Source organism: Moschus berezovskii, chromosome X (assembly GCF_049115385.1).
Source record: "Moschus berezovskii isolate FMDL1 chromosome X, NW_MosBer_1.0, whole genome shotgun sequence".
Taxonomy (NCBI): Eukaryota; Metazoa; Chordata; class Mammalia; order Artiodactyla; family Moschidae; genus Moschus; species Moschus berezovskii.
The window spans coordinates 97,408,987-97,435,424 of record NC_142488.1 but is presented as its reverse complement, the minus strand read 5'-3'; the positions used below and the strand labels follow the sequence as shown (position 1 = coordinate 97,435,424).

The 26,438-nt window shown below is 40.1% G+C and overlaps 1 protein-coding gene across 1 annotated transcript in view; it reads right to left on the bottom strand.

Moving 5' to 3' along the window:
* DNAAF6 (dynein axonemal assembly factor 6) overlaps window positions 1-26,438 on the bottom strand; it is a 48,482-nt gene that overhangs the window by 4,598 nt on the left and 17,446 nt on the right. The window contains exon 6 of the mRNA XM_055393399.1: window positions 339-424. Coding sequence (XP_055249374.1) covers window positions 339-424 — 86 coding nt within the window. The remainder of the gene's footprint in view (window positions 1-338; window positions 425-26,438) is intronic.

Here is a 26,438-nt window from a genome sequence, read left to right as displayed (position 1 = left end):
AATATCACATGCAAGACTTACAACTTAAGAGATTTTCACCTCTAGCTATTTTTCCTCACAGGTAAGCAAACTGTATCTGAATGTCAGGGACTATGTTTTGGTGGTATCAACCTACTCCAAATCTATGCATGCAAAGTGGTAAAAAAAAATCTAGGTATTTACAAATATATTTATGTTTATATTAACCAGATCAAACATCTGAATGATTAACTGACTTTTTCACTTTTCTTCTGACTTTGGGGTGATACAAAATAACCACATACACTTTTATAAAGGATATTGACTAAAGATTCATAAATATTATAACATTCATTATTCTAGCTCCAAGTTTTACTCACTTATTAGGAGTACGGAGGTCAAGGATTGTCTCCTGAATGTCAATTTCAATATCAGAAGGGTTGGTGTTTGGCAGTTTAACTTTTACCTGAAAGAAAAAATGAGAAGAAAAATATGTTGTCTTGAAGAACAATTTGAAGAGTCCAATAAAATAAGAGGGAATGAGAACTAACATTTATTTAAATGCCGACTATGTGCCAGACTCTGATCTTATAACAATCTTGAGAAGCAGTGTTTATTACCTTTATTTTACAAATGGAGAAACCAAGATACAGAGAAGTTTAGTGAATGAACCAAGGCAACCATCTATAATTTGACTAAGATTATCTGCCTTCAAAGTTATTATTGAAACACTTTGGTTACATACCAGTACCTTCATTGCTTGCAAGTGCATGCTAGTACACCTGCTAGAGCTGGGAACCTTCCACTGCCTTTGTATCACTGGGTACTTTGTATAAAAATTGGTTAGTTCTCATGTTGGGTGTGGGTTGGTGATGCTAAACTCCCATGCCACATTTCCTAGAGAAATGTAGGAGTCCAGAAAACTTGCTAACATAACAAAAGAGAAACAACAATATGACCACTACTCAAAAAATGGGACTAGTTATTGATTTCACTCAAAACTCTTATCTCAATTACCACATGGCCCAGCAATTCAACTCCTGAGTGTGTGTGTGTGTGTGTATTCAAGAGCATTAAAAACAACCAATCAAACAAAAATATGTACATAATGTTTTTGTTCAGGGCAGCATTATTCACAATAGCCAAAAGGCATAAAAAACCCAAATGCACATCAACCGATGAATGGATAAACAAAATGTAGTCTATCCCTACCGCAGAGTATTATTCAGCCATAAAATCAAATGAAGTACTATTACATGAATGATCCTTGAAAACATTAAGCTAAAAAGTCACATATTGTAGGATTCTAGTTATCTGGAATATCCAGAATAGGCAAATCTATAGAGAATGAAAACAGATTGGTGGTTACTGGAGGGACTGGGGAAGGAGAAAAGAGGTGTGACAAAAGGATTTCCTTTTGGGTTGATGAAAATGTTCTGGAATTAGATAGTGGTGATGGTTGTGCAACATTGTGAGCACACTACATGTCACTAATGGTAAATTGTATATTACGTGTCTTTTATCACAATACAAAGTCTCATCTCTAATCCATTATCTTTTCAATAGAAGTTGATCTCTCTCTCGGCATATAGTTTCCATAAACAAGTTTAAGTTAAATTATGAAGTCTTCACTAATATGAGCTGCTGCTGCTGCTGCTGCTAAGTCACTTCAGTCGTGTCCGACTCTGTGTGACCCCATAGACAGAAGCCCACCAGGCTCCCCGGTCCCTGGGATTCTCCAGGCAAGAACACTGGAGTGGGTTGCCATTTCCTTCTCCAATGTGTGAAAGTGGAAAGCGAAAAGTGAAAGTGAAGTCGCTCAGTCGTGTCCGACCGTTAGCGACCCCACGGACTGCAGCCTACCAGGCTCCTCCATCCATGGGATTTTCTAGGCAAGAGTACTGGAGTGGCTTGCCATTGCCGAGCTAGAAGACTTGAAATACTGAACATCTGTTGAGTTCAGAGCTGGAATAGCAAGGATAAAAGCAATACATTATGAAGGAAATACATATCAAATAAATAGGGGGAAAAATCAGAATTTCTTACAAGAAGATTAAAATAAGCAATAATGTTTTCACAATATAAAGTATGTGGATAAATACATGCCTGTAAGTTATATTTTACTTTATTAAATCTGTATATAAACAAACATTTGTAAATAAAACTCTAGAGGTCCTACCATTTAAATGTATCCTTTGGTTCATATTTTCATTAAACAAAGAATTACTTCCTAATTTATATTTTGAAAATTCAAATCTTCTAAAATAGAGATGTTTTTAATGAGAGAAACAGAATATTTCTCAAAGAGGTAGTTATAGGGTCTCTACCTCAAATTAAATGAGCAGTCTATTGGACAAGAAAGACCAATTTTTACTACAATAACATTCAGATAGGATAGTCGGGTTGAGATGTTCTTTAGTTGCCAGATGACTCATTTCACTTGGACTCAGAAATACAAAAATTTTTCTTTAGCTTGAAATGTTTATATCTTTCAAGGTAAAAGATTATTTCCCCAGGTTTGAAATGACATTTGAATTAAAAAAAATAACTTACATGAAATTTTGACACAACTTTTGGGTAGAAACTTCAAAGTGGTTCTTAAAATTGTTTGCAAGTCTAGGTAAAGGTAATTCAGAAACAACTCAGTAATTTTTCTTTTTGAGAAAATTAAAATTGTGTACTAAAATGGTTTCAGAAGAGAGAAAGGAGAAAGAACAAATTAAGTGGAATGGTACACACTAATATCTCATAAAGTAGAAGATTCAATGAAGAGTCAACAGAAAGACTCCTCCTGAAACATGAATCAGACTTCTTAAAAAATACTTTTAATGAATACCTGGAAAATAGACATGGCTATTATTGACTTATAACTGACTGTACCCAAGACCTAACGTGTCCAGTATTAGTAAACACAGTATTTCACTGACTAAAGGAATTGATGTTCCTCTCTTTACATAGGATACAAATTAAATTTGTTTCAAAGAAAAATTATTTTAATAGGTAACTAAGGAAAACTGATAAAAATTTCATTGGCAAATTTTCGACCTTTTGGGAGATCAACCTTTGGAGTCAAATTTGGGCTTGAATTCTGGTTCTGTCACCTATTGTTAGGGTGGTGCAAAAGGAACTGCAGTTTCAGACTGAATTTTAAATCGTTATAACTAGGCTCAAACATATCTTTATTAATCAAAATAAGGACCATTACAATCAACACATTTTTGCCAACAAGAAATAAGTTGGTTTAATCCTGTAGCATAAAAATCCATGCTTCGAGATTTGACGAATTCTTGGAAAATATTTTCTACATACTACTGGTTGTGGAAGCATATTCCCTGCAAAAAACTGTCAAGATGCTTGAAGTGGTAGTCAGTTGGCAAGAAGTCAGGGGAATATGGCAGATGAGGCAAAACTTCGCAGCCCAATTCGTTCAACTTTTGAAGTGCTGGTTGTATGACATGCAGTCAGGCATTGTCATGAAGAATTGGGCCTTTTCTGTTGACCAATGCCAGCTGCAGGTGTTGCAATTTTCAGTGCATCTATCTCATTGATTTGCTTTCAGCATACTTCTTAGATATAATGGTTTTGCCGGATTCAGAAAATGGTTTTGCCAGATTCAGAAAGATGCGTCAGACTGACAGCAGACCACCAGTGACCATGACCCTTTTTTTGGTGGAAGTTTGGCTTTGGGAAGTGATTTGGAGCTTCTTCTTGTTCCAACCACTGAGCTGGTTGTTGCCAGTTGTCATATAAAATTCACTTTCATCACACGCCACAATCTGATCAAGAAATGGTTTGTTGTTGGGAAGAATAAGAGAAGATGACACGACAAAATGATTTTTTTAAAAATTTGCAATCAGCTCATGAGACACCCACTTATCAAGCTTTTTCACCTTTCCGATTTGCTTCAAATGCTCAACGACCATAGAATGGTTGACATTGATTTCTTCAGCAACATCTTGTGTAGTTGTAAAAGGATCAGCTTCATTGATCCTTTCAATTGGTTGCTGTCAACTTCTGAAGGCTGGCCACTATGCTCCTCATCTTCAAGTCTCTCATCACCTTTGCAAAACTTCTTGAACCACCACTGCACTGTACATTCAATAGCAGTTCCTGGGCCAAATGTATTGTTCACATCGCGAGTTGTCTCTGCTGCTTTACAACTCATTTTGAACTCAAATATGAAAATCGCTTGAATTTGCTTTTTGTCTAACGTTATTCCCATAGTCCAAAATTAATATAAAATAGCAAGTAATAAGTCATTTCCCTGGGTCAAGAAGATTCCCTGGAGAAGGGCATGGCAAGCCACTCCAGTATTCTTGCTTGGAGAATCCCCATGGACAGAAGAGCCTGGTGAGCTGCAGTCCATGTGGTCACAGAGTCGGACATGACTGAAGCGACTTAGCATGCATGCAAAGTCATTAGCAAAAAAAAGCATAAAGTGAGAAATGCACATTGAAATGATGTCCAACATAACCACATTTATTAAGAATGTATTTTAACATCAAATGGCAAATTTCAACAATGCAAAAACTACAATTATGTTTGTATCAACCTAATAGTGTTTATTAGTTATCTATTGTTGTATAACCAAAACCAATTATACCTCCTCCCTCCTTAATTTATGACTCAAAAACAACAATAAACATTTATTATCTTATATATATTCCATAGGTTAGGAATTCAGAAGTGGCTTAGTTAGGTAGCTCTGTCTTAGGTAAGGTCTATCATGAGTTTGTGTTCAAGATATTGCAGATATCTGAAGGCTTTACTGGGGCTAGAGAATCTGCCTCCAAGATGACTCACTCACATATCTGATGGCAAGAGACCTCAGTGTTAAGGGAATCACTGACCAAAACAACCTACACTGGCTAGGCACCATAGTAACCATATGTATGAATTATCTTACAACAGGAGGTCCTGGTAAAGAATGTGGAACTAACAAGCTACCACCAACAGGAAGAATTCAGGAAAGGTCAAAAGGAGAGAGTAGATGCTAGTTCATATGTCCTACAAAACTCCCAGAATCCTTCTCACTGGAATCCATCTTGGCTGAGTGATACACCATTAAGAAGGACCCTGAGTCGGAATGATTGGCCAGAGACAACCTAGAAACTAACTCCATTACTATAAACTGGAGACTGTGAGCCACGTGGCAGAGAAGTTCTATGTTCCTTTACCCTGCTACTCTCCACCCAGGCACCCCTTTCCAATAGTCTCTTGCCTTGTCAGCATGTGTGTCTCTTCAGATAATTCATTTCCAAGTGTTAGACAAGAGCCCACTCTCGGGCCCTTGAAGGGGTTCCCCTTCCTGCAACATCAGTTCTTCACCACATGGACTTCTCAATCGGACTTAGGGCCTTGACTGTCCTTATCACACAACAGCTGTCTTCTCCCCTGAGTGAATGATCCAAAAGTGTGAGACAGAAGGCATGCCTTTTTCAGAAATGTAGCCTCAGAAGTTGTATACTTTCATTTCTGTAATATCCTAGTGGTTATACAAGTCAGCCCCATTCGATGTGAGAGTGGAATACACAAAGGGAAGAATATCAGAAGGTGAGAATCATTGTGGTCTATCTCAAAGCCTGACTACTGCTGTACCCAACACAAACTTCAGATTACACTTCTGCCTTCCAGCCATGTGGATAAAACTGGAAAAGAGTCCACTAATTTAAAGTTTGTAAGATTCCTTCTTTCCACTTTCAGCTTGTCTTCAGGAGAGTAGTCAAAACTACTTCTTCAGTCTCTTTAGGAATTCACTTTGAGGCTTTCTTGGAAATGGGTAAATGTAGGTCAAATTTCTTACCAATTGTTTTTACTGTCATTCATTTATTCTTCCCTATGAGTTGTAACAGAGCTAGCTTAATATGCCAAAGCATTTGGGAGTGGGGTCATTAATGTGAGATTGTCATTTTGAGTTTTAAATTTCCTCTTTATTGTCTTATTCTTATGTTAGATTTATATGACAAGATGGTTCTTAAAGACAGTATATTCCTATAATCTGTAAGTGATTAATATAGACTTTCCAGGTCCTCTGATAAGTGTCTTTGATCATATTCTAAGTTGTTTGAAAATCAAAATGAGAAAGTCAAATAGCAAGTGTTTGTTAGAAATCAACCATTTTAGGCTTTCTCCTGAACTGTCACTTCCTGAATGCCAGAACAGAAGAATAAGTGATACATACCTTATATATGTGACTTGACTAGTCTATGTGATCTACTGAAATTTTAGTGAAGCTTAAAATATACAGAAAAATTTGAAATACAGCAACCACCTCCAGTATATTTGATTCTCAACAAAGAAGTTAAGACTATATGAGTTTCCATTTGAAACATAAAAATATTAGGAGATTTTGATGAACAGAAAAGTTTGGTTAAGTCTCATTTTGAATTGCTTCAGTGATTTAACTTCCCATTGTTTACCTATGGAAACACATGTGAGATATTTTTTCCAGTGCAACCATAGTATTTTATTAAAACTCTCAGGAGCAATGATAATCGATAGGAAAATGAAAAAAAAATTAAAGGTGATAGATCCCCACACTTTGAAGTTGTATAAATATTTACTTCTCGAGAATAAAAATATGGAGGTATATGTTCTCAAAAACTAAGATATGAAACCAACAGGTATATTTTAAAAGTAATGGATACATTTTCTATAACATTCCAGTACCATATGACCATGTCTGTTTCGTAAGATCATGAGCATGATTCCTCTCCTTTCACAAGAGTCCAGAGTAAGCCTAGCTCATTCTGGTGTAACAACACTCACCTAGAGGACCTCATACTTTTATTGGTACCCACATTTATCCCCAAACACAGCCTCACTGCCATTATCTGTTCTGAGACTGCTGGAACTAAATTTAAATTCATTATACTTTTTATCTCTGTTTGTCAATAAAACCAGGAAGCCTCATATTTTTAAGTCTTTCCTTATCACCTAATAATTACCATCTGATCTTCCTAGCTTTTATTTTGTTTCCATTTCCTACCCCTTACCAACTCATGAAACCCTTCCATTAGATCTTCTGGAACACAACATCCCTTATTTCATAAGCCTCTCTGAATATTCTCTGCAATTTTTCTTAGTTTAACTGATGGTTTACCTTAGTTTACCTTGATGACACTGATTCCCTTATAGTCTTCTCAATTTGTGCCTTTTTTTCCCCTCCCAATTCCCATATATCATTAGGCCTGCTCCCACTTCATTCCATCTTTTTAAAAATAAATCTCACGTCTTCATCAGTTTAGTTGCTCAGTCGTGTCCGACTCTTTGCGACCCCATGAATCGCAGCAGGCCAGGCCTCCCTGTCCATCACCAATTCCCAGAGTTTACTCAAACTCATGTCCATCGAGTCGGTGATGCCATCCAGCCATCTCATTCTCTGTCGTCCCCTTTTCTTCCTGCCCCCAATCCCTCCCAGTATCAGGGTCTTTTCCAGTGAGTCAACTCTTCGCGTGAGGTGGCCAAAGTATTGGAGTTTCAGCTTCAGCATCAGTCCTTCCAATGAACACCCAGGATTGATCTCCTTTAGGATGGACTGGTTGGATCTCCTTGCAGTCCAAGGGACTCTCAAGAGTCTTCTCCAACATCACAGTTCAAAAGCATCAATTCTTCAGCAATCAGCTTTCTTCACAGTCCAACTCTCACATCCATACATGACCACTGGAAAAACCATAGCCTTGACTAGACGGACCTTGTTTGGCAAAGTAATGTCTCTGCTTTTAATATGCTACCTAGGTTGGTCATAGTTTTTCTTCCAAGGAGTAAGTTTCTTTAAATTTCATGGCTGCAGTCACCATCTGCAGTGATTTTGGAGCCCAAAAAAATAAAGTCTGACACTGTTTCCCCATCTATTTCCCATGAAGTGATGGGACCAGATGCCATGATCTTAGTTTTCTGAATGTTGAGCTTTAAGCCAACCTTTTCACTCTCCTCTTTCACTTTCATCAAGAGGCTTTTGAGTTCCTCTTCACTTTCTGCCATAAGGGTGGTGTCATCTGCATATCTGAGGTTATTGATATTTCTCCCGGCAATCTTGACTCCAGCCTGTGCTTCTTCCAGCCCAGTGTTTCTCATGATACTATACCACCAATTACCCTCGTTGTTGGTATCACCTACCAATTCCTGAGTCAGATCTCCTACACCTTTTTCTCTAAGAATAGTTCTCTGTTCTCTATTGATATTTCTAACATTCAGTTCAGTTCAGTTCAGTCACTCAGTCGTGTCCAACTCTTTGTAACCCCATGAATCTGGTATCTTAAGCACTGGTGATTTAAATATCCACTTAGATAAACTTTCCAGCATCCTAGCCTCACTTCCTGATGGGGAGAGATGCCTTCAAGTCTTTGCACAAATTGCCTTCTCAGTAAGGTCTTCCCTGATCACAGTATTTAAAACTATAGCCACTAGCTACCCTAGTACACCCTGTCACTTCCCCTTGCTTTTTCCCCTTCATAGCATTAATCACCTTACAATGTAAAATACAATTTATGCATTTATTTTTTTCATTTACTCTCCCACTGAAAGTATGCTTTGTGAATACAGTGATATTTGTGTTTTGTTTATTACTATGGGATCTCAATGCTTAGAACAGTACCTGGAATATCACAGGTAATCAATAAATATGTGTTGAGTAAATGAATTTATACAAAGATGTTTCAATATTAAGAAACTGAATTTACCAATAGATCAAAAGTAAAAATATCATAGATCTCCATAAACATTAAAAAGGCATTTGATCAATCAGAATAGATGAACAGGTTCTTAACACACAACACAAAAGTTAGTATCAGGGTGAATGAGGAAAAATCAGAAATATTCTAAAGGGGAGAAATAAGAAGTAAAACCATTATTTACTACTATTATGTAACATAGTTCTGGAGGTACTAACTCATGCAATTCAATAGGAAAGAATTCCGTTCCGTTCCATTCCGTTCCGTTCCGTTCTGTCGCTCAGTCGTGTCCGACTCTTTGCGACCCCATGGACTGTAGCCTACCAGGCTTCTCCGTCCATGGGATTCTCCAGGCAAGAATACTGGAGTGGGTTACCGTTTCCTTCTCCAGGGAAAGAAGATTTATTAAGAAGGAGGAAAGAATTAGGAGGTAAAATTATTATTATCTGAAGGAAGAGCGGCAGTGGCTGTGCAGTGCTGAAGCTGCAGCGGCTGTGTGGCCCTGGAGCAACTGTGAGGAGATACCCCATGTCCAAGGGCAAAGGAGAAGCCCCAGCAAGACGGTCAGTCAGTTCAGTCGCTCAGTTATGTCCGACTCTTTGCGACTCCATGAATCACAGCACGCCAGGCCTCCCTGTCCATCACCAACTCCTGGAGTTCACTCAAACTCATGTCCATCGAGCTGGTGATGCCATCCAGCCATCTCATTCTCTCTCGTCCCCATCTCCTCCCGCCCCCAGTCCTTCCAAGCAAGACGGTAGGAGGGGTGAAATAGTGTTTAGAATCAAACCCAATACCTGCCAGAGACGCTGAGAGGGCTCAAACAAACCTTGTGTGCACCAGGACCCAAAGACCCCATAGAGACTGAGACAGAACTGAGTTTGGGTGTCTCCTGAGGAGGTGCGGGTCAGCAGTGGACTGCTGCAGGGGCAGGGGCTCTGGGTAAAACAGACCTGGGTATGGCATAAGCGCTCTTCGAGGAGGTCGCCATTAACCTCACCACAGAGCTGCCAGAACTTACACAGGACTGGGCAAACAGACTCCTGGAGGACACAAACAGAAGCTTGTGTGCACCAGGACCAGGAGAAAGGAGCAGTGACTCCACATGAGACTGACCCAGACTTGTCTGGGAGTGTCCACGAGTCTCTGGTGGAGGCATGGGTCGGCGGTGGCCTGCTGCAGGGTTGGGGGCATTGAGTGTAGCAGTGCATCCGTGGGACCTTTTGAAGGAGGTCGCCATTATCTTCATTACCTCCACCATAGTTTGGTCCCACATAAACAACATGGAGGGAACACAGCTTCACCCGTCAACAGATGGATTTAAGATATACTGAGCACAGCCCCGCCCATCAGAACAAGACCCAGTTTCCCCCTCAGTCAGTATCTCCCATCAGGAAGCTTGCATAAGTCTCTTATCCTTCTCCATCAGAGGGCAGGCAGACTAAAAACCACAATCAGAGAAAACTAACCAAACTGATCACATAGACCACAACCTTGTCTAATTCAATGAAACTATGAGCCATGCCATGTAGGGCCACCCAAGATGGACAGGTCATGGTAGAGAGTGCTGACAAAACATGGTCCCCTGGAGAAGGGAATGGCAAACCACTTCAGTATTCTTGCCTTGAGATCCCCATGAACAGTATGAAAAGGCAAAAAGATAGGACACTGAAAGATGAACTCCCCAGGTCGATAGGTGCCCATTATGCTACTGGAGAAGAGTGGAGAAATAACTCCAGAAAGAATGAAGAGAAGGAGCCAAAGCAAAACCAACACCCAGTTGTGGATATGACTGGTGATAGAAGTGAAGTCTGATGCTGTAAAGAGCAGTATTGCATAGGAACCTGGAATGTTAGGTCCATGAATCAAGGCAAATTGGAAGTAGTCAAAAAGGAGATGCAAGAGTGAACGTTGACATTTTAGGAATCAGCGAACTGGAATGGACTGGAATGGGTGAATCTAACTCAGATGACCACTACATCTACTACTGTGGGCAAGAATCCCTTAGAAGAAATGGAGTAGCCATCATAGTCAACAAAAGTGTCTGAAATGCAGTATTTGGATGCAATCTCAAAAACAACAGAATTATGTCTGTTCCTTTCCAAAGCAAACCATTCAATATCACAGTAATCCAAGTCAGTACTCTGACCAGTAATGCTGAAGAAGTTGAAGTTGAACAGTTCTATGAAGACCTACAAGACCTTCTAGAACTAACACCAAAAAAAGATGTCCTTTTCATAATAGGGGACTGGAATGCAAAAGTAGGAAGTCAAGAAATACCTGGAGCAACAGGCAGATTTGGTTTTGGAGTACAGAATGAAGCAGGGCAAAGGCTAATAGAGTTTTGCCAAAAAAACACGCTGGTCATAGCAAACACCCACTTCCAACAACAGAAGACTCTACAAATGGACATCAACAGATGGTCAACACCGAAATCAGATTGATTATATTCTTTATAGCCAAAGATGGAGAAGCTCTATACAGTCAGCAAAAATGAGACTGGGAGTTGACTGTGCCTCAGATCATGAACTCCGTATTGCCAAAAATTCAGACTGAAATTGAATAAGGTAGGGAAAACCACTAGACCATTCCGATATGACCTAAATCAAATCCCTTATGATTATATAGTAGAACTGAGAAATAGATACAAGGGATTAGATATGATAGAGTGCCTGAAGAACTATGGACAGAGGTTCATGACATTGTACAGGAGGCAGGGATCAAGACCATCCCCAAGGAAAAAAAAATGCAAAAAGGCAAAATGGTTGTCTGAGGAGGCCTTAAAAATAGCTGAGAAAAGAAGAGAAGCTAAAGGTAAAGGAGAAAAGGAAAGATATAAGCATTTGAATGCAGAGTTCCAAAGAAGAGCAAGGAGAGATAGGAAAACCTTCCTCAGTGATCAATGCAAAGAAATAGAGGAAAACGATAGAATGGGAAAGACTAGAGATCTCTTCAAGAAAATTAGAGATACCAAGGGAACATTTCATGCAAATATAGGCACAATAAAGGATAGAAATGGTATGGACCCAACAGAGGCAGAAGATATTAAGAAGAGGTGGCAAGAATACACAGAAGAGCTATACAAAAAAAGATCTTCATGACCCAGATAATCATGATGGTATGATCACTCACTTAGAGTCAGACATCCTGGAGTGTGAAGTTGAGTGGGCCTTAGGAAGGATCACTACGAACAAAGCTAGTGGCGGTGATGGAATACCAGTTGAGCTATTTCAAATCCTAAAAGATGATGCTGTCAAAGTGCTGCACTCAATATGCCAGCAAATTTGGAAAACTCAGCAGTGGCCACAGGACTGGAAAAGGTCAGTTTTCATTCCAATCCCAAAGAAAGGAAATGCCAAAGAATGCTCAAACTACCACACAATTGCACTCATCTCACACGTGAGAAAATGCTCAAAATTCTCCAAGACAGGCTTAAACAATACACGATCCATGAACTTCCAGATGTTCAAGCTAGGTTTAGAAAAGGCAGAGGAACCAGAGACCAAATTCCCAACATCCATTGGATCATCGAAAAAGCAAATGAGTTCCAGAAAATTGTCTACTTCTGCTTTATTGACTATGCCAAAGCCTTTGACTGTGTGGATCACAACAAACTGTGGAAAATTCTTAAAGAGATGGGAATACCAGGTCACCTGACCTGCCTTCTGAGAAATCTGTATGCAGGCCAAGAAGTAACAGTTAGAAGCGGACATGGAACAACAGACTGGTTCCAAATTGGGAAAGGAGTACCTCAAGGCTTTAAATTATCACCCTGCTTATTTAACTTATATGCAGAGTATATCATGAGAAACACTGGGCTGGATGAAGCACAAGCTGGAATCAAGATTGCTGGGAGAAATATCAATAATCTCAGATATGCAGATGACACCACCCTTATGGCAGAAAGCGAAGAAGAACTAAAGAGCCTCTTGATGAAAGTGAAAGGGGAGAGTGAAAATGTTGACTTAAACTCAACATTCAGAAAACTAAGATCATGGCATCTGGTCCCATCACTTCATGGCAAATAGATGGGGAAACAGTGGAAACAGTGACAGAGTTTATTTTGGGGGGCTCCAAAATCACTGCAGATGGTGACTTCAGCCATGAAATTAAAAGACACTTGCTCCTTGGAAGGAAAGTTATGATCAACCTAGACAGCATATTAAAAAGCAGAGACATCACTTTGCCAGTCAAAGCTGTGGTTTTTCCAGTAGTCATGTATGGATGTGAGAGTTGAACTATAAAGACATCTGAGCACCAAAGAATTGATGCTTTTGAACTGTGGTGTTGGAGAAGACTCTTGAGAGTCCCTTGGACTGCAAGGAGAGCCACCAGTCCATCCTAAAGGAAATCAGTCCTGAATATTCATTGGAAGGACAGATGCTGAAGCTGAAACTCCAATACTTTGGCCACCTGATGAGAAGAACTGACTCATTGGAAAAGACCCTGATGTTAGGAAAGATTGAAGGCAGGAGGAGAAGGGGACGACAGAGGGTGAGATGGTTGGATGGCATCACCAACTCAATGGACATAAGTTTGAGTAAACTCCGGGAGTTGGTGATGGAGAGGGAGGCCTGGCGTGCTGCAGTCCATGGGGTTGTAGAGTCAGACATGATTGTACAACTGAACTGAACTGAACTGAAGGAAGAGCCTTCCAACTGGAGTGAAGAGCAAGAATCAGGAAATAACTTGACATACGGAAGGAACAGAAAGAACAAGGCTAGAACATAATGAACAAGGAAGAAAATGTGGCATTAGATGAAAGTGAAGAGTATGCAGGGGCCGATCATCTAAGACCTCAAGGATTAAGATATAGAATTTGGATTTTGTCTTAAGTGCAATAAGAATCTATCGGGAGTTCTGAGTAAAGGAGTGATGTGATACATTTCTTAAAAGGATTTCTCTGGACACTGTGGGAAGTTTCCAAAGAAGCAATAGTGGGAGCAGGGAGGTGAATCAAAAGAGAATCATAATGGTCCAGTTGAGAGGTGATGGTGGTCTGAAAGATGATGGAAGTTGTGGTCATAACAATTAGATGGATAGAATATATTTTGAAACCAGAGCCAATAAGACTTGTTGATGAATTTCACGTGAGGTATAAAGAGAAGAGAAATAAGGAATGATTTATATTTTTAGCTTGTGTAATTGTATGAATGTTGTCTTCTCTTGAGATGAGGAAGATCAATAGGAAATAAGCTTGGGGAAGACAAGAGTTCTGTTTTGGACATGTTTAGGTTTGCACTACCTATTAAACAAGTGGGAGATGTCAAGTGAGAGATTGGTTATAGGAATCTGAAGCTCACTGAAGAGATTTAGACTATACAGATAAACAGCATTTAAAACCATGGGACTAGATAGAAAGATATTGGAGAAATAATACATAGATCTTTTTCAGAGCCCTAGAGAACTTCAGGCAGGAGAACAGCCAGTGACCTGGAAGCAAGGGAGATGAGGGATGTCCAGAGATTTTGGAGGAAAACCAGGAGAGTGAGGTCATTAAAGAGAAAAAAAGTGTTGAGAGTAAAATAGAAAGTGTCTTGCTACAGGGAACTAATGAAAAAGTGGTCAACCACAGAGTCTTTCAGAAATAAGAAATTCTGTACCATCTGAAAGTAGTTCTTGTCGGTGCCTTCATTTTATTATTTTTACTTTTTTTTTTTACTTTTTTTTATTGGAGGCTAATTATTTTACAATATTATATTGGTTGGTTTTACCATACATTGACATGAATCCGCCCCAGGTGTACATGAGTTCCCCTTCCCGAACCCCCCTCCCACCTCCCTCCTCCCCTTATCCTCCCTCTGGGTCATCCCCGCATACCAGCCCCGAGCATCCCGTAATATGCATCGAAAAAAGCACTCTTTAAGATTAAAGGGAAATGTTTTCTGATAAAATAGACTTCATTTAGTTCAATCAGTCAGTCAGCTCACTCGCTCAGTCGTGTCCGACTCTCCGCGACCCCATGAATCACAGCACGCCAGGCCTCCCTGTCCATCACCAACTCCCGGAGTTCACTCAAACTCATGTCCACAGAGTCGGTGATGCCATCCAGCCATCTCATTCTCGGTCGTCCCATTCTCCTCCCGCCCCCAATCCCTCCCAGCATCAGAGCCTTTTCCAGTGAGTCAACTCGTCGCAAGAGGTGGCCAAAGTATTGGAGTTTCAGCTTTAGCATCAGTCCTTCCAATGAACACCCAGGACTGGTCTCCTTTAGAATGGACTGGTTGGATCTCCTTGCAGTCCAAGGGACTCTCAAGAGTCTTCTCCAGCACCACAGTTCAAAAGCATCAATTCTTCGGCGATCAGCTTTCTTCACAGTCCAACTCTCACATCCATACATGACCACGGGAAAAACCATAGCCTTGACTAGACGGACCTTTGTCGGCAAAGTAATGTCTCTGCTTTTTAATATACTATCAAGGTTGATCATAACTTTCCTTCCAAGGAGTAAGCGTCTTTTAATTTCATGGCTGCAATCAGCATCTGCAGTGATTTTGGAGCCCCAAAAAATAAAGTCTGACACTGTTTCCACTGTTTTTCCATCTATTTCCCATGAAGTGATGGAACCAGATGCCATGATCTTTGTTTTCTGAATGTTGAGCTTCAAGACAACCTTTTCACTCACCTCTCTCACTTTCATCAAGAGGCTTTTGAGTTTCTCTTCACTTTCTGCCATAAGGGTGGTGTCATCTGCATATCTGAGGTTATTGATATTTCTCCCGGCAATCTTGATTCCAGCTTGCGCTTCTTCCAGCCCAGCGTTCCTCATGATGTACTCTGCGTATAAGTTAAATAAGCAAGGTGACAATATACAGCCTTGACGTACTCCTTTTCCTATTTGGAACCAGTCTGTTGTTCCATGTACAGTTCTGACTGTTGCTTCCTGACCTGCATACAGGTTTCTCAAGAGGCAGGTCAGGTGGTCTTGGATTCCCATCTCTTTCAGAATGTTCCACAGTTTATTGTGATCCACACAGTCAAAGGCTTGGCATAGTCAATGAAGCAGAAATAGATGTTTCTCTGGAACTCTCTTGCTCTCTCCATGATCCAGCGGATGTTGGCAATTTGATCTCTGGTGCCTCTGCCTTTTCTAAAACCTGCTTGAACATCTGGGAGTTCACAGTTCACATATTGCTGAAGCCTGGCTTGGAGAATTTTGAGCATGACTTTACTAGCGTGTGAGATGAGTGCAATTGTGCGGTAGTTTGAGCATTCTTTGGCATTGCCTTTCTTTGGGATTGGAATGAAGACTGACATTTTCCAGTCCTGTGGCCACTGCTGAGTTTTCCAAATTTGCTGGCATATTGAGTGCAGCACTTTCACAGCATCATCTTTCAAGACTTGAAATAGCTCAACTGGAATTCCATCACCTCCACTAGCTTTGTTCGCAGTGATGCTTTCTAAGGCCCACTTGACTTCACATTCCAAGATGTCTGGCTCTAGGTCAGTGATCATGTTATTGTGACTATCTTGGTCGTGAAGATCTTTTTTGTCAGTTCTTCTGTGTATTCTTGCCACCTCTTCTTAATATCTTCTGCTTCTGTTAGGTCCATACCATTTCTGTCCTTTATCGAGCCCATCTTTGCATGAAATGTTCCCTTGGTATCTCTAATTTTCTTAAAGAGATCTCTTGTTTTTCCCATTCTGTTGTTTCCCTCTATTTCTTTGCATTGATCGCTGAGGAAGGCTTTCTTATCTCTTCTTGCTATTCTTTGGAACTCTGCATTCAGATGCTTATATCTTTCCTTTTCGCTTCTCTTCTTTCACAGCTATTTGTAAGGCCTCCTCAGACAGCCATTTTGCTTTTTTGCATTTCTAGTCTTAATACAAAACAATTACAGTTTGAGTACTGTTTGTAAAAGAGTAACCTCAAATCAGCTAGAGAGATAAATGTATCATGTTTTGAATTAGGTTTTGTGAGTAGACAGATTAAAATTCTATTCTAAATATAAAGTTTATTAAAATAAATACTTCTGTATTCAAAAAAAAAGAAGGAAGGAGTAATCAACAGGGTAGAATATTGCTGAGTGGTCATTCTCATGTCTTCAACCTCTCTTTTTCTAATTTTGTCTAGGACAACTCTTCATTTTTTAGGATCGTTTCTCTTATTGCTGGATTTAGAGAATCCCTGGCCCCTGAGTACTAAAGGTCAATAACATCCTGTAGCAAAAAATGCCTTTACCCATTTCTGTGTGCACGCTCAGTCGTGTTCGACTCCTTCCATCCCCATGGACTGCAGCCTTGCCTGGTTACTCTGTCCATGGAATTTTCCAAGCAAGAACACTGGAGTGGGTTGCCATTTCCTACTCCAGGGGATCTTCCCCAGCCAGGGATCAAACCCGAGTCTCTTGCATCTGTTGCATTGGCAGGCAGATTCTTTACCACTGAGTCACCTGAGTAGCCCCTACCCAATTCTAGAAGTCCCCTAAGGGCCGGTACCATGACTACTTCTTTATCGTTTGTTCATTAAGTCTAATGACACATAGTAGCCACTCAATAAATATTACATGAGTAAGTGAATGGATCCCTGTCATTAACTGAAAAGTATTCTTTTAAAAATCCCTAAACCAGGCCTCCTCTTTACCACCCATCTCCTCTCTCTCCTCCCTTTCACTGGTAAACTGTCTCAAAGAATAATCTATATTTACTGCCTTCTCTCCCTCATTTCCTATCCACTTCTCAGCTTTCTGCAACCCAGTGTTAACCACTATCATGCCTCTGAAGCTGCTCTCTTTCAAAAATCACCAAAGACTTCTTAATCTTGCTTTACTTCTCTGCAGCAGTAGATACTATTATGGTTTTCCCCATCTCTGCATATCCTTTTCTGTTCCTTTCCTTTATCCATCCCTCAAATATTTATATTTCCTATGGTCTATCTGTGAATCTGCTTGCATGGTTTCAGAAGGTTCTTTCAGTTCTGGTTCAAGAATTCTGGACCATATAATTAAAATATTTGATGAAACCTCCTTCAAATGACATAATCAAAATGTGAAATTACTGATTTTGCTACCAAATAATATACATAGGACATCTTTCACCCTTATTTAATCCATGACCTTAAGCCCATCTCAAACTCCCTCCCTCTCTCTCTCTCTCTCTCTATCTATACCTTTCTCATTACAGGGAACTTTTTTTTTTTGGCTACATACTGCAGCTTGTGGGATCTTCCCTAACCAAGGATCAAACTTGTATTCCCTGCAGTGGGAGTGAGGAGTCTTAACTACTGGACCAGTAGGGAAGTCTTATGCTGCTGCTGCTGCTAAGTCACTTCAGTCGTGTCCGACTCTGTGCGTCCCCATAGACGGCAGCCCACCAGGCTCCCCTGTCCCTGGGATTCTTCAGGCAAGAATACTGGAGTGGGTTGCCATTTCCTTCTCCAAAGCATGAAAGTGAAAAGTGAAAGTGAAGTCACTCAGTCATGTCCGACCCTTAGCGACCCCATGGACCCCACCAGACTTCTCCGTCCATGGGATTTTCCAGGCAAGAGTATTGGAGTGGGGTGCCACGGCCTTCTCCGAGGGAAGTCTTATAGGGGACTTTTATTTTCAACTCTACTAATTTTGGTATTATTTAAAACTTTAAATATATATAATTTCCATCATTAAATATATATTAAGTCTATACAGATAGATTAGCTATTAAGGAGGTATTCATCCCCCTACCATCATTATGGAAAAATATTATGATATTAACTATAATGTATGTATATTACTGAAAGAACTATTAGAAATTTAATTGAAGGTTTACTGTGCTGCCTGGAGCTGATAATGAGGAATTGTATTACAGCTCAAATATCTTTCTCCCTGCCACACAGTCTGATATATAACCAATCAAGTAAAGTTGGCAGAATCAGAAAGCCTAGAAAAAAAGGTGTCCATTCTCCAGAATTATAAATGGAAAAGAGAATCCATTTCATTATCAAGCAGCCAAATCTATTTATTTATAAGAAGTAAATGAAAATGACTGTTTTAACCTTAAGAGAGAAATCGGGATTTGAGAAGCATACCATTCAAAAAACAAGTGAATTCTCAGAGGATTTGCAGACACTTTGCTCAGAATGATTGCTAGTTCTTTCTGAGATGAATACGTGTGATAAACATGTGACTTTTGATTGTGTCTGCCAGATGGTGACTGACTCCCATCCTATCCCTGACTCTTAGTCCATTCCCAGTTAGATTTAGAGATGGAGTAAGGCTCATATCCCAGTGAGGACATGACAATGAAAAATAAAAACAGGCTTAATGGCTTGTTTTTAAAGTCACATCAGCATGTTCCCTTATCAATAGAGATCCATTATAGTAGGAGCACCAAAATATTATGTATCCATTGCAGCTCAAAAAGAGTATGAAGCCATCTGCTGGCTTGTCCCTGCTCCTAGAACAAATGATGGGTCATTTGGCAGAAAATCAAGAAACCTAGTCATTCATTTTTGGATTTTAGAGATAGTGCGCTGTTAAACACCCATGGGTAAAGATGGAAATCCACTGACCTACCTCTTCACTGCACCCATCCTCATTCCTGCCATCAACAGTCCTATGGGGAGGCCTCCTTACACATCTTTAATACCTAAAATTCCTTTTTCACACTCCCAAGCTGGCACCCAAGAGGTCAGGTACCACAGTCATCCCTGTTTGTCAGGGGTAGGCAGGCTCCCATTCTTCTCACCTTGCTTCTATGACAGTTTCCTGGCTTCTCCACCATCATTGTTTGTATCTCTAAAGCCATGCCACAATTCCAACCTCATTTCGTTGGGCTAACGTCTCTCAGTTTTCAATACTTAGCCTGGAAATTGACTGAGAATTTACAATGTCTATTTGAACTTTGTCTCTGACTGTTGAGCCTTCCCAAGGGTCATCTATTCTGTCTTCAATTAGTCCCATTTCTTCAAGTTTCCTAGTTCAGTTCAGTTCAGTTCAGTCGCTCAGTCGTGTCCGACTCTCCGCGACCCCATGAATCACAGCACGCCAGGCCTCCCTGTCCATCACCAACTCCCAGAGTACACTCAAACTCATGTCCACAGAGTCGGTGATGTCATCCAGCCATCTCATTCTCTGTCGTCCCCTTCTCCTCCCACCCCCAACCTTTCCCAGCATCAGAGTCTTTTCCAGTGAGTCAACTCGTCGCATGAGGTGGCCAAAGTATTGCAGTTTCAGCTTTAGCATCAGTCCCTCCAATGAACATCCAGGATTGATCTCCTTTAGAATGGACTGGTTGGATCTCCTTGCAGTATAAGCCCCTTCATATTTCCCCCTCTCCAAACACACACACTTACTACTTAAAAACAGTTCTACTTCATTCCAAGCCATACGCAAAGCCTGTGTGGCTGTCTGTGGTAGTATATTCTAACCCCTACAGAGAACAAACACCAATCTGAAAATCAACATCTCTAGTCTCTATTTTTGAATTCCATACATATTTGCATTTCAAACTCAGTATAGCTCAAACTTAATATTTTTGTTCTAGAATTTTGTCTTCTTTCTTTTGCACTCCATACCCGATCCCTAAACAACAAACAAAACCACCCTTTGTTTACTCTCATTCCAGAAGTAATACAGAGTAGTTATAAAAAATATAGAAAATTCAGATGAGCAAATATGAATTAAAAAACATAAGTCTGCTATCCAGATATAAACCACTTTACCTTCCCATATCTTGATTAATGCCAGTCACCCAAGCTAGAAATCTGACTCCTGTTTCTCCCTTACACATCACATTCGACCACTTTCTAAATACTATCAACACTACAATTGAGAGCTTCCCTGGTGGCTCAGTGGTAAAGAATCCGCCTGCCTATGCAGGAAACACAGGTCCGATCCCTGTCTGGGAAGATCCCACTTGCTGCAGAGCAACGTAGCCCACACACCACAACTACTGAAGCCTGCCCACTTAAAGCCCATGCTCCGCTACAAGAGAAACCACCTCAGTGAGAAGACTGCACACTGCAACGAAAAGGAGACCCTGCTCACCACAACTATTAAAAAAAAAAAAGCCCACGTGGCAACAAAGACCTTGCACAGCCATAAATTAATTAATTAATTCAAAAAGTACTACAATTGATCCTTGAACAACATTGAGTTTGAACTGTGTGGGTCCACTTATCTGTGTATTTTTTTTTTAAATAAATACATACTACAGGACTACACATCTGCAGTTGGCTGAATCCATGGGTGCAGATTCACAGATGTAGAGTTCCAACTATAAAGTCAGAATTAGATTTTTGACTGTATGGAGTGTAGGTACCCCAAACCCCCACACTGTTCAAGAGTCAACTGTATCTCCAAAATGTCTACTGAATCAATTTTTTCCTCTCTGTCCCCACAGCCAAAGTCCAGGCTCTTATTTCTCTTACCTGAACTAATGCGATTGACTATCAGCTGGTTTTCCTATCACCAGTCTCCCAAACTCACACTCATCTCTCACCATAATCTCCACCAAATTCTCCACCATAATCTGCCAAAATAGAGTTGTTTTGAAATATACATCTACTCATTTAACTCACCCACTTTAAAACGTCTAAGAACTCTAAATCCCACAGTAAGTCCAAATTTCATGGCATCTGAGTCTGCTCAGGCTACCATAACAAAGTACTATAGACTGGAAGTCTGAGTATGTCAGGCATCCCAGCATGATTGGCTTCTGGTGAGAGCTCTCTTTCTGGCTTATAGATGGCTACCTTTTCATTATGCTCACATGGCAGGGATAGAAAACCAGCAGAGAAAGCGCTCTGGTGTCTCTTTTATAAGGGCACTAATATCATCATGATGGCCCTATCCACGTGACCTCATCTAAACCTAGTTACCTGCCAAAGGCTCTATCTCTGAATACCATCACGTTGGGAGTTAGGGTTTCAATATACAAATTGAGGGGGACACAATTCAGTCTGTAACATATGGTATGATATTCAAAGACTTTTACAACTAGCTCTAAGCTGGGTATTCTGTTTTATTACTCCATGCCAAAGAATTCTGGGCCTCGAAGACCATTACAAATAGTTCTCAAAACACATTGTATATTATACTTTCACAGCACTACACCTTTGCTCACCCTATTTACGCTTCTTAGCTCCAACCTGGCAAACCATTATGTCCCTCAAATGTCATCAGATCACTGTGCATACACTTCTATCAAATTCACACTGGGCCTAGGTTCAAACTGTAGTTCTGCCAGAGTCTAAATGCATGACCTTAAGCAAGTTACTTAACTTCCTTGTGCTTCAGGAACTGTATTTGTAAAACAGGAATAATAGCACTTATTTCATAGAGTTTTGGTGTGGAGATTAATGAGTTACTATGTGCAAAGTCCTTAGGGAAATGCCTGGCACATAGTAAGCATTGTATCAATTGTTTGTTGTTATTATATCATGTTAAGTGAAAACAGTAAGGATAAAAACTTTTATTTATGGACCATAAATGTACAGAAGTGGCTCCACTATGGCACTCTGGCAATCTTGCACTATTCACCTAGGCCATGTAGGCAAGGCACAGCTGCAGTCTGCCCGAGGTCTTGGCAGAACATCCTGTAATTCTCTTGGAGCCTGAGAAGACAGGCGGTCTTGTGAGGAGCTGTCTCAAGGCTGTTTCTTTCTGTCTTTCTACTTTGTGGGAAGCTCCCTATCTTTCAAGAGGCTGTCATGAGGTTCCAACAAAGCAAAGGACTTTCCACCTCCCTTTCCCTGGGTATAGATGCAGGCTATAAACAGCTTAGCTGCAGCCTAAAGTTGGTTCTTCAGCAAGAGTGTCTCACTACTCATGTTACCTGTCATCAGGCTCCTGTAGTTCACTGTCGTCCTGTGGGGCAAAGGGACATGGAGATCTGACACCATGCTGATTCTGCTTATGCCATTTGTGTAAATCATAATCTATATCCTTTGGGGCTTATTTCCTTATTGGATGGATCTATGAAAATCTGTGCTGCTTATGGACTGTTTGATCTCTTAACAGTAATCACCTGGAGAGAAGGAGAACCTTATATTTATTTTGTTCAACACTGCATGTCAAGTGTCTGGCCTACAGTAAATGCTCAACAAGTATGTGCTGAATTTTAAAAATTACAGAAAACAATGATAAATATGTATTCAATGATATGTATCAAATCCATTATAGTAGAAGTCTTGTGGGGAGGAATGGGGAGTATAAAAGATAAAATATGATTTAAGATAAAATAAAATAGAAGGATTCTACTCATGAGGATTAAAGAAAAACATGCATACCATCTAGGAGAAAAGGCCCTCTAGACTCTCTTATGTTAGTATAAAAGACCTTGTAAGCTTGACCTTATTTTCTCAACTGTAATATAAGGAGGAAATCCTAAATCAACATCTTTCAAACTGTTCCAAAGAGCCCAATTTTTTCTCCTAGGAGCTGGGTCATGGATGATAGTACCCTTTTAACTAAGGCAGCAGCATTTGTTTTATATGTTTGGCTTTCTCATAGAATTTTGCTTGAAGAAAAGGGTTGGCAACCCAAAATAAAACAAACATGCAAACCACTGGCTTAGTTCTAGCTCTTAAATTAATGTACAGCATGATGATAATAGTTGATAATGCTGTATTGAATACTGGTAAATTGCTAAGAGAGTAGACTTAAGGTGCTCTCACCACACACACACACACACACACACACACAAATGGTAGGCAAGGAGATGGTATGTTAATCAGCTTGACTGTAGGAATCATTTCACTATGTCTATGTATATCAAATCAACATATTATGTGCTTTAAATACACACAATTTTTATTTAAAAATAAGATGCCTAAATATAGATTAAGGCAAGGGAAGCTTGGTAGCTACAAACTCAGAATTGGAGCAGCAGGCATAATTTGGATAATGGAACTCTCTGGTTGGGGTTAGAAGGAAAGGATGTAAGGTTTGCTGAAAACATACATATTCCTAACTCTGATTTTTGTTTAGGACTCACTATTTGATTTAGGACTCATAAATCTTGATTTCTTATTTGGAGTCTGGAAAGGGTAAAGGAAAGGTGGTTCTTATAAATTTTTAAACTCCAAATCAGTCCTTGTATTTAAATAGATTGTTTATGGTCCTATTATTGGGTTGGCCAAGAAGTTCATTGAGGTTTGTCTGCAAGATGTGATGGAAAACATGAACAAACTTTTTGGACAACCCAGTACCTTCCTCAGCTTTAGCACAGGGCTTCTTCTTAAAGTCTCTGTGTCAGATTGTTACATAGAGATCAGATCCAGGCCCCAAACATCATATTTAGCTAATTCTAAGGTGCGTTCAACGTTCAGAAAACAAAGATCATGGCATCTGGTCCCATCACTTCATGGGAAATAGATGGAAAAACAGTGGAAACAGTGTCAGACTTTATTTTGGGGGGCTCCAAAATCACTGCAGATGCTGATTGCAGCCATGAAATTAAAAGACGCTTACTCCTTGGAAGGAAAGTTATGACCAACCTAGGTAGCATATTAAAAAGCAGAGACATTACTTTGCCAACCAAGGTCCGTCTAGTCAAGGCTATGGCTTTTCCAGTGGTCATGTATGGATGTGAGAGTTGGACTGTGAAGAAAGCTGATCGCCGAAGAATTGATGCTTTTGAACTGTGGTGCTGGAGAAGACTCTTGAGAGTCCCTTGGACTGCAAGGAGATCCAACCAGTCCATTCTAAAGGAGACCAGTCCTGGGTGTTCATTGGAAGGACTAATGCTAAAGCTGAAACTCCAATACTTTGGCCACTTCATGCGACGAGTTGACTCACTGGAAAAGGCTCTGATGCTGGGAGGGATTGGGGGCGGGAGGAGAAGGGGACGACAGAGAATGAGATGGCTGGATGGCATCACCGACTAGATGGACATGAGGCTGTGTGAACTCTGGGAGTTGGTGATGGACAGGGAAGCCTGGCGTGCTGTGATTCATGGGGTTGCAAAGAGTCGGACACGACTGAGCGACTGAACTGAACTGATACCTATTTTTCTTTTGTTACTAAACAAATGGTATATCTATAATTTGATGATGTCTTAGAGTTGAGAAAATGCCATGTTATCAACAGAAATACTAAGCTTAAAATTTGTGCAAGAAATATTTGAGATGAGGTCATCAACCTCTGCAGTTGGAGCCTTCCCAGTGGGGTTAAGTAATGACAGTGGATGTCATCATAAAATTCAAGCTACAGATTGTTTTTTTTTTTCTTTTTTGAGAGACAGCTTACCAGTACACCACTGTCCACAATTATTCTGTCTTCTTGCTTACACTCAATGCTTACCCAAATAGGCCATGCCATTTCATGCCTGGATACCTTGCCATGTGCTCTTTCTTCTGCTTGGAATGCTCTTCTTGGAATGTTGTCCACTGGAGAAATCCTATCCACCCAGCATCGATCCCTTTCTACTTTGTCACCACACACTCGGTATATGCCTCTAAATATGTACTTACCACATTGAACTACAATGATTTATTAGGTTTCCATCCCCTTAACTATAAATTCCTTGATGGTAATTGACTGTTTATTATTTGTCTTTGCATCCCTAATACTTAAGGACAGTGCCTAATAAGCAGTAGTATTCAGCAAGTATTTAAAGATTGAATGCATGAATAAAAAGAATGCTATACATGTGGTGAAGTGCCATAGCATGAACAAATATTACATTTGTTGCATTCAAAGGTGTTCATGTCTTGTCCAAACCTTCTGAACTCCTGGTAAAATTACAATCATCAACACAGAGCATAATTGTTAATAATAAAACGAGTTAATTTATGCTAGTTTTATTTCTCCAATCAATTATAAGATCGTTAGAGGGGGAGATCAAGTCTTTTTCTGTACATACCTGTTTCAGATAAACTATACACTCCTATTCTGAGATGTGATTTAGTTTCCAAGATTCTTCACTCAGAATACCTTTATTATTAATGCTAGTAGCAATTTTCATGAGGGAAATGGAAAGGCTCACAACAGTTTTATTTATTTAGGGCCTAAAATTTCTTTAGAGTTTAGAGTAATTCGCAATATCAAACATCAAAAACATAATCTTACAGTCATTTAAGAGAGAAATTTGAATATTACTGGTAAAACCCTGGGAGCTAATTACTTCAAGATCACTTGAAACCTAACTCATTAGAGTTTGAAAAATCTCCTGAGGTCCTTAAAGATGCTATTCCCATTATGTTATTTGATCCAATTGAATGTCTTAGATTTTGTTAATAAGAGAAAACCTGAAATTTATGCAAAAGATAATCCATTTACCATTTGCTTAAGGAAAAATATTAAGCATTTCCTATGGGCACCTCACCCCACTCCAGTACTGTTGCCTGGAAAATCCCATGGGTGGAGGAGCCTGGTAGGCTGTAGTCCATGGGGTCGTGAAGAGTTGGACATAACTGAGCGACTTCACTTTCACTTTTCAGTTTCATGCATTGGAGAAGGAAATGGCAACCCACTCCAATGTTCTTGCCTGGAGAATCCCAGGGATGGGGGAGCCTGGTGGGCTTCCGTCTATGGGGTCACACAGAGTCGGACACGACTGAAGCAACTTAGCAGCAGCAGCAGCATGGGCACCTCAGTATTCTATGTCATAGAGTAGTATTCTAAGAGAGGGATGGGAAAATACAGATGCACAGACTCTACTCTCAAAAAATAAACTCCCAGCACCAAACACCAGAATTACTAGTGTAATTGCTAAAGTGAGTTGCAGTTCACACTCTTGGTTAGATCCAATAAGGTAGTCTCACTGATATCACTGGTATCGCTATTGTTACACAGAAACAAACATCCTTTGCTTGGCAAAGGATGCTCTCCAACATGCTGTACGTCATTCAGATAAGGGAGCCAAGCAACATTTTGGATGTCTTTT